The following is a 14,960-nucleotide window of genomic DNA, read 5'->3' on the forward strand; positions in this document are numbered from 1 at the left end:
AGAGGAAGAGAAACCACACACACAGACACACGCACACACACACAGAAACAGCCTTTCTGCCTGAGTGGTAACCAAAGGACTTAGGATACAGTTGATTTTCCCTTGACGGCTGGGCCATTGGGGGAGGACAGACATCTGGACCACCACCCCCTCACCCAATTAAAGGCACTGGCTCTGGAGCCAGATGCCTGGGTTCGGATCCCAGCCCTACTGTTTACGGGCTGAATAACCTGGGGCAGGTTCCTTACCTTGTCTGTGCTTCAGTTTCCTTGTCTGTGAAGTGGGCACGGTAATAGGACCTGTTTCGGGGCTGTTGTGAGGGTCAGTCGAGTTAATATGCACAAAAGGGTAAGCCCTCCGCGACGGTAGCAAGTAGGACTGCCTTTGTTCTGATCGTGTTGCCGCGGTACAAGGGTTTGCTCCAGGGGCGCCAGACTGAGGACGGCTCTGCCCCCAGGAACATTTGGCACTGTTTGCAGAAATATTGGGAAGGGTGCCTTTGGCGTTTCGTGGGCGGAGGCCAGGGACGCTGTTCAGCGTCCTACAGTGCCCAGGACGGCCCCACCGCCAAGAACAGCCCCGAAGGGCCACCGCGCCGAGAAACGCTGGTTTAGAGGGAAATGAGGCGGGGTCTGGGCTGAAGCTCGGGCCTCCGCGGGGGGACCTGGCTTCTTGGAGGCTCCTAGGAGCCCGAGCAGCCGCTCTGTCGTCTTCCTGCTGCAGACATCAATGAGTGTGCCCTCGACCCCGACGTCTGCACCAACGGCATGTGTGAGAACCTTCGCGGCAGCTACCGCTGCGTCTGCAATCTGGGCTACGAGCCGGGCGCGGCCGGCAAGCAGTGCGTGGGTGAGCGTGCGCGGCGGGCGGTGGGCGGGTGCGCGGGCCTCCCCCCTCCGCAGACGCCCTCACCGCGCCCTCCCGCCCCCACCCCTGCCCCTAGACGTGGATGAGTGCGCGCGCAACAGCCTCCTGTGCGACAACGGGCGGTGCCGGAACAGCCCCGGCAGCTACAGCTGCTCCTGCCCCCAGGGCTTCAGCTTCCGGCAGGACACGGAGACCTGTGAAGGTACAGCCTCCGGGCACACTGCGTGCAGCGTGCACGCACACAGACGCACACGCGCTCGAACACTTACGCGTGCTGCGTGCGCCGTGTACACACGCACACACACACTGTCAGACGCTCGTGCATGCTGTGTGTGCACACGGACATGCCCAGGCACGTGCTGCATGTGCTGTGTGCACGCACACACTCTCAGACACTTCTGCATGCTGCGTGTGCCTACATGCACGCACTCGGGCACACACGCTGCATGGCACACGCACACACTTACACATTGCATGTGGCATGTACACACAGGCGTACATGCTCAGGCACTTGCACGTGCTGCGTGCGGTGCGTGCACACAGACATGCTGAAAGACGCATGTATGCTCGTTACACACACATTAGCACTCATATAACTCGAAGACCAGTATATTCACGACTCGGTCTCACACAGTTATACACACTCATGGGTGTGTGCCCTCAAACACATGCGTACCCCCATGCACACACTCCTCATGTTTTACACACTTGAACTCAGCCACACACAGTCACACCCTGAGAGGCACACACTTGTGCATGCAGTCACTCAGTTACGCAGACTGGTACTCACCCAGGTACTGGTACTCACACACACCCGTGTTCACACTCACAGACGTGCCCATGTAGCTACACACACTCAGGTGCACGCTCTCAGATGCATGTGCCCACATCCTTATGCTTTCACACACTTAGATGTGTGTTCACACGCACGCTCTTGTGCACGCACACACATGCTCACACGCATGTTCAAGCATGCGCACACTTTGTATCGATGTCCTTATTCCCCAGCAGTCGTGTGGCCGTGCCCTCTCTGCATGACCCCACCTCTCCCTGGGCCTTCTCTCTTCTCTCCCTCCCCCCAGCAGCCCTGCTCGCCCTACTCCGGAGCGACTTCTGTCCCCCACCCTGTCCCATCAGCTGCCTGCTACCCGCTCCCCAGCCACATCCAGGCCTCTCCTCCCTGGGCTTTCCTCCTGCCCCTCAGTCGCGTCCTCTCTTGTGCAGTGACTCCCTTGAGGGCCACTGTTCCCATTGTGTCTGTCCCTCCACGGTGACATGTGCGTGACCCTGGGACCCTGCGTGTCACCGTGCTTGTCTGAGCGCACAGCACAATTCGGTGCAAGCACTTGGGCGTGCGTGCCTGTGCGTTTCTGTTCCTGTGCACCCTGCCTGTGTGCGTGTGCCTCCTCCAAGTACATGTGTGGCCACGTGTGTACCTGGGTGCATCCTATGTCACTGGACCCTGGCAGCCCCTGGGGAGACGGGGGTCCTGGTCAGCCGGGGCTTCCCCTCCCAGAGCTCAGGACCTGGTGGGGGACTGTCCTTGCAGACATCAATGAGTGCCTGTCCAACCCGTGTGTAAATGGTCTGTGCTGGAACCTGGCCGGTTCCTATGCCTGTGAATGCGCCCCCGGCAGCCGGCTGGGGCCGTCCGGCACCGTGTGTCTAGGTGAGAGGCCCCGAGTCCCGTGGAGCAGCCGCGACCCTGCTGCCTGGCCCCGCATCCCACCCTGGGGAAGGCCGGGCTTCTGTGGGTCGGTGTGCAGGTGTGGGCTGGCAGGTGACATGGGTGGCCGCCTCTCCCGCAGACAGCACCAGGGGCACCTGCTGGCTCCAGGTCCAGGACGGCCGCTGTGAAGCGAACCTGCACGGAGCCTCCCTGCGGTCCCAGTGCTGCGCCACCCTGGGGGCTGCCTGGGGGAGCCCGTGCGAACGCTGCGAGCCCGGTAATGCCCTGGGAGCCCCCCCGGGGGGGGGGGGCTCTTGGGGTCCTCCCGGGCGTGGCCACTGTGGTCACCTGGGTGCCCGTTGAGAGAACGGGGGTCTGGATAGAGAAAGTGACTCCTGTGCCCACTCTGGTTCTCCCAACCACAGACCCCGCCTGCGCCCGCGGCTTTGCCCGCATGACGGGGCTCACCTGTGAAGGTAACTCCTTGCTCCTCTGTGGTTCACCCCTCCCCGCGAGCTGCACACGGGCCGGTGCCTGTCGTGGGGGATGCCTGGGGTCCTGAAGTCTTTTGAGATCAAGGTAGAGATTGCCCTTCCTCGGGGTCTTCCCTGAGATTCCCCAGCCCCCAAAGCTGGTACTGTCCCCTTTCCGCCTCCCCGAGGACAGCCTGGGTGTCCTGAACCCCCAGCGGGGGAGCTCCAGCCCTTGCCTCTCCTCCTTTTCCGCCCCTGCCCAGATGTGAATGAGTGCGAAGTCTTCCCCGGGGTCTGTCCCAATGGGCGCTGCCTCAACACTGCCGGCTCCTTCCGCTGTGAGTGCCCCAGCGGCCTGACTCTGGACACCACCGGCCGCCTCTGCGTGGGTGAGTCCACGTGGGACTGTGCGGGGCTGCCTGCCCTCCCTCCGTGGCCCCCACGCCGGGGCCTGGAGACCCCTCCTAGGGACAGAAGGGACTGGGGAGGGGGTCCTCTGGGACCCTCTGCTCCCTGCTCACCTCTCGTTGACGTGTCTTGAAAGACATTTGTTTGGGGGTTTCACCCTTTCACTTACCTGCCCTTTAACAAGGCTCCTTGCTAATGGTAAGCTCTCGTAAAATACCATCTGCAACTTTTATTTATTCTTTCTTGTTACCAAAAAGGTTTACACGGGGCGGGGGGGCACCTCTAGCATGCCCAGGAATCTCCCTCAGCATCCAGGGCTCAAACACTCACTCCGAATGGTTCCCCGTCAGGCTCAGAGATCTGAGACGTTTTCCCCCGGGGTGAGGGTTTCTCAATGTTGCCACTGTCCACATCTTTAAATAAAAAAAATTTTTTTAAGCGTATTTATTTTTGAGAGAGAGACGGCATGAGCAGGGGAGGGGCAGAGAGAGATAGACAGAGGGAGAGAGAGAATCCCAAGTGGGCTCCTTGCTGTCAGCACAGAGCCTGATACGGGGCCTGAACTCACGAAACCGTGAGATCATGCCCCGAGCCAAAACCAGGAGTCACACGCTTAATCAGCCGAGCCCCCCAGGCGCCCGCCACTCTCCACATCTTGAAGCGGACATTTCTTGGCCAAAAGCATGCCAAGCAAACAGGGCTCTGCCCGGTTTCTCCCCACAGTTGGCTAATAGCCTCCTCGTAGGTGCCTTCTCAACTTTGCTTGGCTTCTGAACCGAGTTTTAGGTGGGTCCTCCCACTGGCCCCCAAATCGAACCAAGGAAAGAAAGGAATCGAGGAAAGAGGAAAAAGGCATTGCATTACAGGACCCGTGTGCTGAATTCGGGGCCGGGTGAACAGGGAGGTGCTGACTCTGGCCCGGTCTGCTCAGACATGACCATTAGCCCCGGGCCAGGGCACCCGTCCCTGTGTGCGTCACAGGGTTCCCAGAGGTTCTCGAGGTTCTAAAACAAGGTCTCGTCTTCAAACTGACCTGCCCGATCATGCATTCCTTCGGGAAACAGAAGTTTTCCTAGACCAGGGGTTCAGCAAACGTTTTCTGCAAAGGGCCAGGGGTAAATATTTTTGGCTTTGTGGACCACACAGTCCCTGTTGAAGCTACGGAGGTCTGTCGTGTAGCGCAAAAGCAGCCACAGGCAATTTGGAAACAAAGGGATGTGGCTGCGTGTCAGTAAAACTTTATTTACAAAAATAGGCGGCCGACCCCAGGCTTGCAGTTAGGCTCTCTTGGACTCTTGTCTCTGGTCTTGATGGAGGCTTATCTGGCATCGGATTGTTCTGAGGGCATCTTGCAGATCAGACACACACTCTGGAGCCAGATGGCCTGGGGTGAGCGTGGTTCTGCCTTTCACCGTGTGGCCGCGGACAAGCTACCTAACCCTCCTGTGCCTCAATTTTCTTGCCTGTAAAATGAACATGATGCTAATATTTTCATCTTGATGTCTATTTTGAGGATTGCATGGGTTGGGGAGCTTAGAACAGTGCCCTGCCCATAGCAAGCACCTTAACACAGCAAGGTATTGCCACTAAAATGTTGCATGACGTTGTTACGGAAGTGTTACCGCTGGGTGATGTAGAATGTCGATAATGGCACTCCCCTTGCGCCCTTCCTGTTGGGGAGGGAGTTTCAGACAGGTGCTGCTGAGGGAGACCTTATCGGCCATGTGACAGCAGGCACACCGTGGCAGGGGTGGGACCCAGTGACTGTCCCTCTGTGTAGACGTGCGCCTGGAGCCTTGTTTCCTGCATTGGGAGGAGGACGAGTGTGGGACTGCCCTGCCCGGCAAGTACCGGATGGACGTCTGCTGCTGCTCCGTGGGGGCCGCCTGGGGGGATGAGTGTGAAGCATGCCCAGAGCCGGAGTCCCCGGCATTTGCCAGCCTATGTCCCCGGGGACTAGGCTTCGCCAGCCGGGACTTCCTGTCAGGCCGGCCCTTCTATAAAGGTGTGTTCGGGCACGGGGAGCCTGGAGGATGGGGAGAGGGCACAGCACAGGCAAAGGCCCTGTGGTGGGAAGTGTGTTTGGGAGCGAGCAATGCGTCTGCAGTCAGGGGTGTGAAATCTCAGGGGCAGACCCAGGGACCCTGGAGGGGTTTGACTGACATTTCGCGCTCCCGCACCGCAGACGTGAACGAGTGCAAGGCGTTCCCCGGCCTCTGCGTGCACGGCACCTGCCGCAACACCGTGGGCAGCTTCCGCTGCTCCTGTGCCGGGGGCTTCGCCCTGGATGCTCGGGGAAGGAACTGTACAGGTATGTGCCTACCCCGGGGGCGCCTGCAGGAGTGGGGGCTTCAGATCACACATGGGGTCCAGACCCACTCTTGGTCCTGCTGCCTTCTCTGGCCCTAGGGGATTCCGACTGTGAAAGGAGGGGCTGACAAAGGTGACCTACGGGGGGGGGGGGGGGGAGTTCCCTGCCCTTCTCTGATGTGCAGCTGCCACACCTCCTCCCCACCCCTGGCTCAGCTTGGCAGCTCGGGGCTCCCGTGTAGCCTCCGTGTCTACAGACGCGGAGGCCGGCCTTGCCCCTCTCTCCCCAGACATCGACGAGTGCCACATCTCCCCTGACCTCTGTGGCCGGGGCACCTGTGTGAACACCCCGGGCAGCTTCGAGTGTGAGTGTTTCCATGGCTACGAGAGCGGCTTCATGCTGATGAAGAGCTGCATGGGTAGGTGGCCGCAGGGCCATTGCACGGGTGGCCCCGGGCAGGGTGATGCCTGTAGGGTCTCGGGGCTGAGGGGAGGGATGGTGAGGGCATTGTTGTGATGGGCGAGGTGGGAGGGGCAGGTGTGGGGAGAAGCTGAGACCCAGCAAATCTGGGCGCCAGGTGGTGGCATCCCCAAAGGCAGCTGGATGTCGGGTCTGTCATGCAGAGTTGAGTCCTAGGGACCCAGATTTGGGTGAGTTCTCCCAGAGCAGGTGTAGCGTGAGAAGAGGAGGAGGGTCCTGGAGAGAGGAGCCCCCCTTCCTTCCTTCCTTCCTTCCTTCCTTCCTTCCTTCCTTCCTTCCCTCCCTCCCTCCCTTCCCTCCCTCCCTCCCTCCCTCCCTCCTTCCCTCCCTCCTTCCTTCCTTCCTCCCTCCCTGCTGCCTTCCTGCCTGCCTTCCGCTTTTTTCTTCATTCAGTGAACAATTTCATGCACCTCTACTGAGGGGAGCCACAAGGAGCTCAGTAGCAGACAGCCAGGCTCTCGGAGCTCATGACCTGATGGGGAGACAGATGTTGATAAAATTAATCCCTGGAGAAATGCAAAATGGCCACTGTGAGAAGCACTTGAGAGGGCCACGCGGTAGGGTAGAGTGTGGTCCCCAGGGACATGTCCTGTTCTGTGGGCCTTGAGGTTGTGGCTGAGAGTGGGAGTAAATGTGGTGAAGAGGGGCTGCAAGAGCAGCCTGAAGGGAGAACGGCAGGTGCAAAGGCCCTGGGGTGGGCCTGAGGGATGGAAGGGGTTTCTGTGCGGTGAGCCAGGTGGAGGAAACAGCAGGTACAAAGGCCCTGGGGTGGGCCTGAGGGGTGGAAGGAGGTACTCGAGACTGGAGTTCGAGGCGGGGGCTGGCGCAGCCTGCTCCTGGTGATGCCTGCACCTTGCCTCCCTGCGGAGTCCTACAGTGTTGCTTCTCAGGGCCTCCTTCAGTGACTCGAGGAGTGTCGGCCTCATGGCCCTGATTCTCCTGAGGATTCCAGCTTCCTTCTTGGGCTGACCTGCCCCTGCTCCTCCCAGCGCACACCCCGCTCCCTGGGTCATCAAGCTCAAGCCTCCAGGCTCTCCCGGCCGTGGCCAGGGTGACGGGGCTGGGGACCGCAGGGAGAAGCTTCCCACGAGCCACGCCGCGCCCACCCTGGTCAGTGCCTTCACACCCGCTCTCTCTTGCACACGCACAGACGTGGACGAGTGTGCGCGGGACCCGCTGCTGTGCCGGGGAGGTAACTGCTCCAACACGGACGGGGGCTACCAGTGTCAGTGCCCCCCCGGACATGCGCTGACGGCCAAGGGCACTGCCTGTGAGGGTGAGTGTGCCGCAGGCATGCGAGCGAGAGTGGTGTGGTGTGAGTGAATGGTGGGCGTGTGCACTTGTGCGTGCCCTGTGAGAGTGTGCGTGTGTTCGAGTGTCTCAGGGACCCCACACTAGGTCATCACCTCCGGCTCACACTGGGCCTCCGCCGGCCACGTGCCCCCCCCCCCACAGATGTCGATGAGTGTTCCCTGAGTGACGGCCTGTGTCCCCATGGCCACTGTGTCAACGTCATCGGGGCCTTCCAGTGCGCCTGCCACGCTGGCTTCCAGAGCACAGCTGACCGCCTCGGCTGCACGGGTGAGGCTGCACCCACCTGCCCCACGTGGGCACCAGCCCCCAGCCCCCAGCCCCAGCCACCATGGCGGTCCTTCCTGGCCTTAGTTCCAGACCCCACTCCTGCCCTCCCCCCCCATCAGCCCCGTGCTCGAGCCTGCCCTGCCTCCCACAGATATCAACGAATGCCGCACTGGGAACGGTGGGTGTGACATGCACTGCACAAACACCGAGGGCAGCTATCGGTGTGGCTGTGGACACGGCTACTCGCTGATGCCCGATGGGAGGGCGTGTGCAGGTGCGTGGGATAGGGGATCCAACCTAGCTTGGTCCAGGCGAAGCCGGCCAGACCTGGGATAAGCCGCTAACCCCGTGGCCAGGTCCCCGGGGGCTGCTCCTCCGTCCCTGCCTGCCTACAGCCCAGCCCCCACCTCTGCTCCCCCAGACGTGGATGAGTGTGCGGAGAACCCGGACATCTGCGACGGAGGCCAGTGCGTCAATGTGCCGGGGGGTCACCACTGCCTGTGCTATGAGGGCTTCGTGGCCACGCTGGACGCGAGGGCGTGTGTCGGTGAGGAGCCAGGACCGTGGGGCGGAGGAGACAGCGTCTGACCTCACACACCAGGCCTTCCCCAGGGGGGCACGTGGGCAAGACAGACAGCGGGTCCTGTCCCCGTCACGTGCAGGCGAGGAGACAGGCTCTGCAGCAGCACGTGGCAGTCTGCGCGTGGCCACCAGTGCCCAGGGCCGACCGCCATGCGCCAGGGCCTGGGGGCTCGGATTCACAGCAGCAGATACCCTGAACCTTGCTCTTGAAGTACATCTATTGAGCACCACTGTGTACCTGATGCACACCCCGCTCCCGGGGCTACGTCTCAAGATTGTCACACGCCAAGGCGTTTTATGCAGAGGGGGGGCGAGCTCGATGGGAAAGGGCGCTCAGAACTGTGTTTTCTGAGACCCGCTCGGGGACCACGTGCTGTTCAGGCCGTGGTTACTGTCCTCCCCTGGCTGCGGGGCATCGCGGGGCCCCGGGAGCAGATGCGTCCTGGGTGCCCCATCAGGGCAGCGCTGGGGCCCAAGTGGGGAAGTTCCAGGAAGGGAAGGTGTAATTCTCTCTGAGGAAAGACGTGTGTGCAGCCCCAGTGCAGCTCAGCGTTCCCGATCGCGGGAGTCTTAGGAAGCCCTGAAGCACCTCGGCTCAAATGACACAGGGAACTGTTTACTGCTCCACACCCTTCTTGCTGCTCCCTGTTGGCGTAAAGGCTCTGAAAAGGCCCGTAGGAGAAAAACCCTAACTCTGCACGCTCTAACTGTCCTCAGCTACAAAATCCTTTTGGGAACTTGTGCCCAGTGTGTCCCACAGGGTACGCGCTGGAAAACGCGGACAAGACAGCGGTCCGGTGGCGGAACCAGAAACGGCGTGCAGTCCCGGAGACGGGCACCCAGAGCCTCCACGCGGGGGAGCGGCGTGGCAGGGCACCCGGCAACGCTCGGGCACCCCCTCCGCCCTCACCTGCTTGCCCTCCTGTCACCCCGCAGACTTGAACGAGTGTGAACTGAAGCCCCACCTTTGCCTCCACGGGGACTGTGAGAACACAAAAGGCTCCTTTGTCTGCCACTGCCATCTGGGTTACATCATCAGGAAGGGGGCCATGGGCTGCTCCGGTGAGCTGGCGGTCGGTGGGGTGTGGCACGGGGGGTTCCGAGGGGCCAGCTCGGGGGTTGTGGGGTCCCTGCCCCGTCCCCCGGGGCTGAGCACGGCCAGAGTTCATTCTCCCACATTTCCGCGGGTAGGGCCTCGTGTTCAAGCGGGAACAGGACCCAGTCGGGTGCCCCTGGGGCTCCCCTCTAGCCCCCAGCTCTGCGGGCCCCAGGTGTCCGTGGCAGCATTCCCAAAGCATGCCAGCCTGATGACGCGACACTCTACGGGGGCGAACGTTTCCACGGTTCGTTAGTCAACTGACTCAGGCTCCTAGCGCTGTCGTAACAAATTCCTACCAGTCTCAGGGCTCAGAAGCGCAGAAACGTATTCTCTGTCCGGAACGGTTCCCGGGCCCAGAAATCTGAAATCAGCACGTCCGCAGGGCTGCGGGGGCTCAGAGGGGGAATCTGTCCCATGCCTCTACTGCCTTCTGGCGGTGGCCAGGAGTCCCCCATGTGCCTCGTCAGCGTGTCGCTCTACTCTCTGAGTCTGTCTTCACGTGGGTTGTCTCTGTGTCTGGGTCCAAATTTCCCTCTTATGAGAATGCCAGTCGCTGGATTAGGGCCACCAGAATCCAGGACGACCCCATCCTAACCTGGTTACATCCACAAAGACCCTTTTTCCAAATAACGTCCTGTGCACAGCTTCCGGGCATTAGGACAACGCGAACGTATCTTTCTGGAGATACACTGATGCGGTTATTTTAACGCGTGTTAGAATCTGACGTTATGTAGCAGCCTCAAATCCGTGACTCTTTAGAGCCTGTTGTTGATGTAAAGTTGGCTTTTAAAATACATTCACCCAAGTAACAGTGAGGAAGCATGGGAAGCAACGTTCGGGAACCAGGAGCTCACTTGGGTGGTGAGTGGACATCGCAGAGTTACAGGGGTGAGGCTGACCTGGCTGAGGGTCCGAGACGCCGGTTTAGAAGGAAATCCTGCTTTAGGGCTGGGACGTATGCATTAGGACGGCTACTCTTCAAGTCTACCCTGAGACTCTTACGTTCCTGTTTCAGATCACTTCAGAGGGCTGCTGGGAGTCGTGCCTTTGGGGTTTGGGAGCTTTCCTCCTGGGCTCCGGGTGACGGGGGAAGCTCCTGAGGTGGGTGGGGGGCTTTCTGGGCCAGCCCTCCCCCAGGAGGGTCCTTGCCCTTTCCCTGTTGCTGTAGTATCTCCCTACTCTGGACCCGAAGCCCTATTTCTACAAAGCCCAGGCCTTGTGGGGGTGCCGTGTCCTTCCTCTCCTCTCCTGGTCCAGACCCTCCCGTGACCGGGTCCCTCTCCTTGCAGATGTGGACGAGTGTGAGCTTGGGGGACACAGCTGTGACAGTCACGCTTCCTGCCTCAACGTCCCTGGGAGTTTCAGCTGCAGGTGCCAGCCAGGCTGGGTGGGGGATGGCTTCGCATGCCACGGTGAGTGCCTGGGGGCAGGCGGTCTGGGCAGAGCAGCTGAGGTAGGTGGGGGGCAGGAGGGAGACGGGGCGGTGGGGGTGGGGGTCTGGGCCCAGGGGTGTCTGTGGGGGTCGGACAGGGCCGAGCTTGGAGGGTCCGCCTCCCTGCAGCCCCCCCCAATGCGCACACGGGGGGGCCCCGGGCTCCGTGTCCTGCAGACCCGGACGAGTGTGCTTCCCAGGAGCACCAGTGCAGCCTGAGGGCCGACTGCCTGAATGTTCCCGGCTCCTACCGCTGTGCCTGCCACCAGGGCTTCACCGGGGACGGCTTCTCCTGTGAAGGTGAGAGTGGGGTGGGGCCCGAGGGGACCGCCGCAGGGGCTGGGTTCCAACTCAAACCGATCCCACCCGGTGCACGGCGCCGGGGTGCTGGAGATGCTGTGACTTCATCCCCGCGGGGCCACGGGCCAGGCCGCGTCACGGGGTGGGCCGTCTTCTCCCCTGGACTCTGAATGCACGGAGCCTTCTGGACGTGGGGCACAGGAACACTAGCTTACTTCCCGGTGGCCCTCCACCCGTGTCCCGCGCGACCGGGGCTCCTGTCTCCCTGAGTCGGGGTCTGAGTTCCCGGTACTCCCCGGAACCCTGGGTGACCGTGAAGGGTCTGGCCGGGGCCCCTTGCCCCTGCCCCGCGTGGGTCCCGGCCAGCTGGCCCCCAGCCCTCTGCCTCTTGGGGTCCCGCAGACAGGGACGAATGTGCTGAGGACGTGGACCTCTGTGAGAACGGGCAGTGCCTCAATGCCCCCGGCGGGTACCGCTGTGAATGTGAGATGGGCTTCAGCCCCACGGAGGACCGCCGCGCCTGTCGGGGTGAGACCTGGGGCTGCCGGGCTGGGGGACACAGCAGGAGCAGGCTGCCAGGCAAGGCGGGCTGACCTGGGGTCCCCACAGACGTGGACGAGTGCGTCCTCGGGAACCTCTGTGTGTTCGGGAGCTGCGAGAACCTGCCCGGAATGTTCCGCTGCGTCTGCAGTGAGGGCTATGAGCTGGACCGCGGTGGTGGCAATTGCACAGGTGTGGGGTCAGCCGGGCTGTGGGGGTGGGAGGAGGGGCAGGGCTTACTGCCTCCCTGCCCTCAGATCTCTTCTTGAATGTCCTATTCTGGAGGGGGGGGGGCTTGTCTGACCCCCATCTCCAGCAGTGCCCCCATTGATCTGTGTTCCCATCAACCTCCTCCGTTGGCATCTATCATCTTCTGAATCAATGCAGTGAATGAATGAAGGGGTACTCCCTCCACTACTACCGTCAAAATGACCTCCCACTTATGTACTTAAAACGGGGGTCAGCAAACTTTTCTGGCAAACGACCAGATAGGAAATATTTTTGGCTTTCCAGCCATACAGTCTCTGTCACAGCTACTCAACTGCCTGGTAGCTCAGAAGCAGACACACACGGGCAGTATGTAAATGAGTGGGCGTGGGTGTGTGCCAATAAAACTTTATTTACACAAACAGGCAGGGGGCTCTGGCCCACCGATAATAGCCTGCCAACCCGTGGCTCGAAAGCATGTTCTAAATGTTGGGCTTTGTAGGTTGGCTGCGTGGAACCCATGACACAGGAAACTTTAAAGGGGCAAACCTCCATCCCAAGTGGAACAGAACAGGGAGGAGAGGGGGTTAGGCAGGCCAGGGCAGACCCTGGAGGCTGCTGTCCCTTCAGGCTTTCTTCCCAGGGGAGGACATGGCCTCACTCCACAGCCCACATCCAACATTAAGGGCTTCAGCTTCCCAGGAGGAAGGTGGGAGGGAAGTGGATTGAGGGAGGGCTCCCGCTGACAGCATTCCCCACCCCCCCACCAGATGTCAACGAGTGTGCAGACCCTGTGAACTGCATCAATGGCCTGTGTGTCAACACCCCCGGCAGCTATCTCTGCAATTGTCCCCAGGATTTTGAGCTGAACCCCAGCGGGGTGGGCTGTGTGGGTGAGTAAGCCCTTGGCTCCAGCTGGGGATCTGATGGCAGGTGAGCTGGGCGGAGCTCAGATTTACCTGTTCTTGACAAACAGGACCTTTGCCAGCCCCTGATCAGGGCCACTGAGGATGTGTTCTTGCACACCCTTCCATTCCTGGGGTGTGTGCGTGCACACACACACACACACACAGCTCCCTGGGACAGTGTCCCTGTCCATTTGTTCAGACCCCCCCTTCTGTCCCTGTGCTCTACACACTCATACATACATATACACACACAGTCACATGTGTGCACATATACACGTATGCAGAGGCACAGCCATGCACACGGGCACATGTGTACACGCAGCCGCGAGGCAGAGCCAGGCACGCATGCGCACACGGCCGCGAATCAGGGCCAGGCACACAGGCACGCATGCGCACACGGCCGCGAATCAGAGCCAGGCGCAGGCGCATGTGCGCACACGGCCGCGAATCAGACCCAGGCACACAGGCACGCATGCGCACACGGCCACACGCACAGTTACGCAGAGAGGTGCAAACGCGCGCGCCCTCGTCTCTCCTGCCCCATGCTAACCACCCCTTTCTCTGTTCAGACACCCGGGTCGGGAACTGTTTTCTGGACACGCATGACCGAGGGGATGGTGGTATCTTCTGCGCTGCTGAGATCGGGGTTGGCGTCACCCGGGCTTCTTGCTGTTGCTCCCTGGGACGGGCCTGGGGTAACCCGTGTGAACTGTGCCCGCTGGCCAACACCAGTGAGTCTCCGGGTGGTAGTGGGGGACACAGGCGAGCACTCCCCAGGACTTCGGGGGTCATCTGTGCTAAGGGAGGGACACTGAGAACCAGAGAGGGAGAGGGGCTCGCCCTGGGTCACACAGCATACCTTTAGCAGTTCATCGGCTGTGCCTCCTCGCTCCACGTCTCTCTCTGCCCTCCCTTCCTGCAAATTCTCTGTGTGTTTCTATTCGCTTGCTTCCTCAGTCCGTCGGCCAGCAATCATTGAGAGTTCCTCCATGCCCTGTGCAAGGGGCTGGGGACCCAGAGCAGGATGAACCACAGCACGGGACACTGCCCCTCACCTGTATACCAGTGGTCCCCGGACTGTGGGAGTAGAGCTATCCTGAGGGTTTGTCTGAGACACAGTGGTGGCCAAGGACAGGAAGTGGATAAGGGAAGACTTCTCAGGACAAAAGGCTTAAATGAGGTTTTGAAGGATGAGTAGGAGTTTTCTAGGCAGAGCAGGGGGAAGGGTCTGTGATGCTGCGGGAACAGCATGTGCAAAGGCCTCAGGTTCACACACCTGTCCACCTATTCAGGTGTGTGTGTGTGTGTGTGTGTGTGTGTGTGTCTGTGTCTGTGTCTGTGTCCATGTGTATATGTGATATCCGGGGTCTTTCTTTCAATGGGGAAGATTTGCAGTCACACTGGTCTGGTTTTAGATCAGAAGAAATCACGCCCTTCCACCCCCAGCTGTTAGCACACAGTCTATCTGTTCATATGTTGAATGTGAACACATGTTCACACACACACACACACACACACACACACACACACACACACACTGCCCCATCTTCCCAGATTGGCTGAAGTCTCTCGGTGCCGAGAGGCTGAGGAGGTAAGGGGATGGAATTGGTGTGGTAGAGGGATGTGGGACCCATTCTGGAGCCCTTTTTGGGAGACCTCAATTCCCATGCCTCCCTTGGGCTTCACCCCACAGCCCCTCAGAAGAACCTGTTTCCTTTGCAGCCGAGTATAGAACCTTGTGCCCAGGGGGCGAGGGCTTCCGACCCAACCCCATCACTGTCATTCTGGAAGGTGAGCTCCGGGCAGACTATCCACTTGCGTACTCAGTGAGCTTTTTCTCATCCCTGCCTCGCCAAAACGCACAGTTGCGGGACAGGGGCACATCCTCCCTCCCCAAGGCCAGGCAGTGAGGCTAAACTGTTCTGTTTTTGGTGAAGTTTTTGTTTTTTCTTTCATCTGTCTCTTCTTCCAACTGTTGGTTTATTGATCCGTCCTTCCAACAACCTATCCATCCACCCATCCATCCATCAATCCCCCACCCATCCATCCATCCATTCATCATCCTTATCCAACCACTCACCCACCCATCCATCCATGAACCCA

General features: G+C 60.4%; 1 protein-coding gene across 1 annotated transcript in view; it reads left to right on the plus strand.

The window, feature by feature from the left end:
- The window catches only part of FBN3 (fibrillin 3), a 59,075-nt gene that overhangs the window by 12,983 nt on the left and 31,132 nt on the right, over positions 1-14,960 (plus strand). Inside the window, exons 17-37 of the mRNA XM_040449723.1 lie at positions 724-849; positions 944-1,069; positions 2,417-2,536; positions 2,676-2,813; positions 2,962-3,012; positions 3,273-3,398; positions 5,198-5,422; positions 5,603-5,728; positions 6,018-6,146; positions 7,359-7,484; positions 7,664-7,789; positions 7,941-8,063; positions 8,211-8,336; positions 9,308-9,433; positions 10,760-10,882; positions 11,080-11,202; positions 11,605-11,730; positions 11,812-11,934; positions 12,720-12,842; positions 13,427-13,588; positions 14,580-14,648. Coding sequence (XP_040305657.1) covers positions 724-849; positions 944-1,069; positions 2,417-2,536; positions 2,676-2,813; positions 2,962-3,012; positions 3,273-3,398; positions 5,198-5,422; positions 5,603-5,728; positions 6,018-6,146; positions 7,359-7,484; positions 7,664-7,789; positions 7,941-8,063; positions 8,211-8,336; positions 9,308-9,433; positions 10,760-10,882; positions 11,080-11,202; positions 11,605-11,730; positions 11,812-11,934; positions 12,720-12,842; positions 13,427-13,588; positions 14,580-14,648 — 2,643 coding nt within the window. The remainder of the gene's footprint in view (positions 1-723; positions 850-943; positions 1,070-2,416; positions 2,537-2,675; positions 2,814-2,961; positions 3,013-3,272; positions 3,399-5,197; positions 5,423-5,602; positions 5,729-6,017; positions 6,147-7,358; positions 7,485-7,663; positions 7,790-7,940; positions 8,064-8,210; positions 8,337-9,307; positions 9,434-10,759; positions 10,883-11,079; positions 11,203-11,604; positions 11,731-11,811; positions 11,935-12,719; positions 12,843-13,426; positions 13,589-14,579; positions 14,649-14,960) is intronic.

This window comes from Herpailurus yagouaroundi, unplaced genomic scaffold, assembly GCF_014898765.1.
Source record: "Herpailurus yagouaroundi ecotype Mexico unplaced genomic scaffold, PumYag 200, whole genome shotgun sequence".
NCBI lineage: Eukaryota > Metazoa > Chordata > Mammalia > Carnivora > Felidae > Herpailurus > Herpailurus yagouaroundi.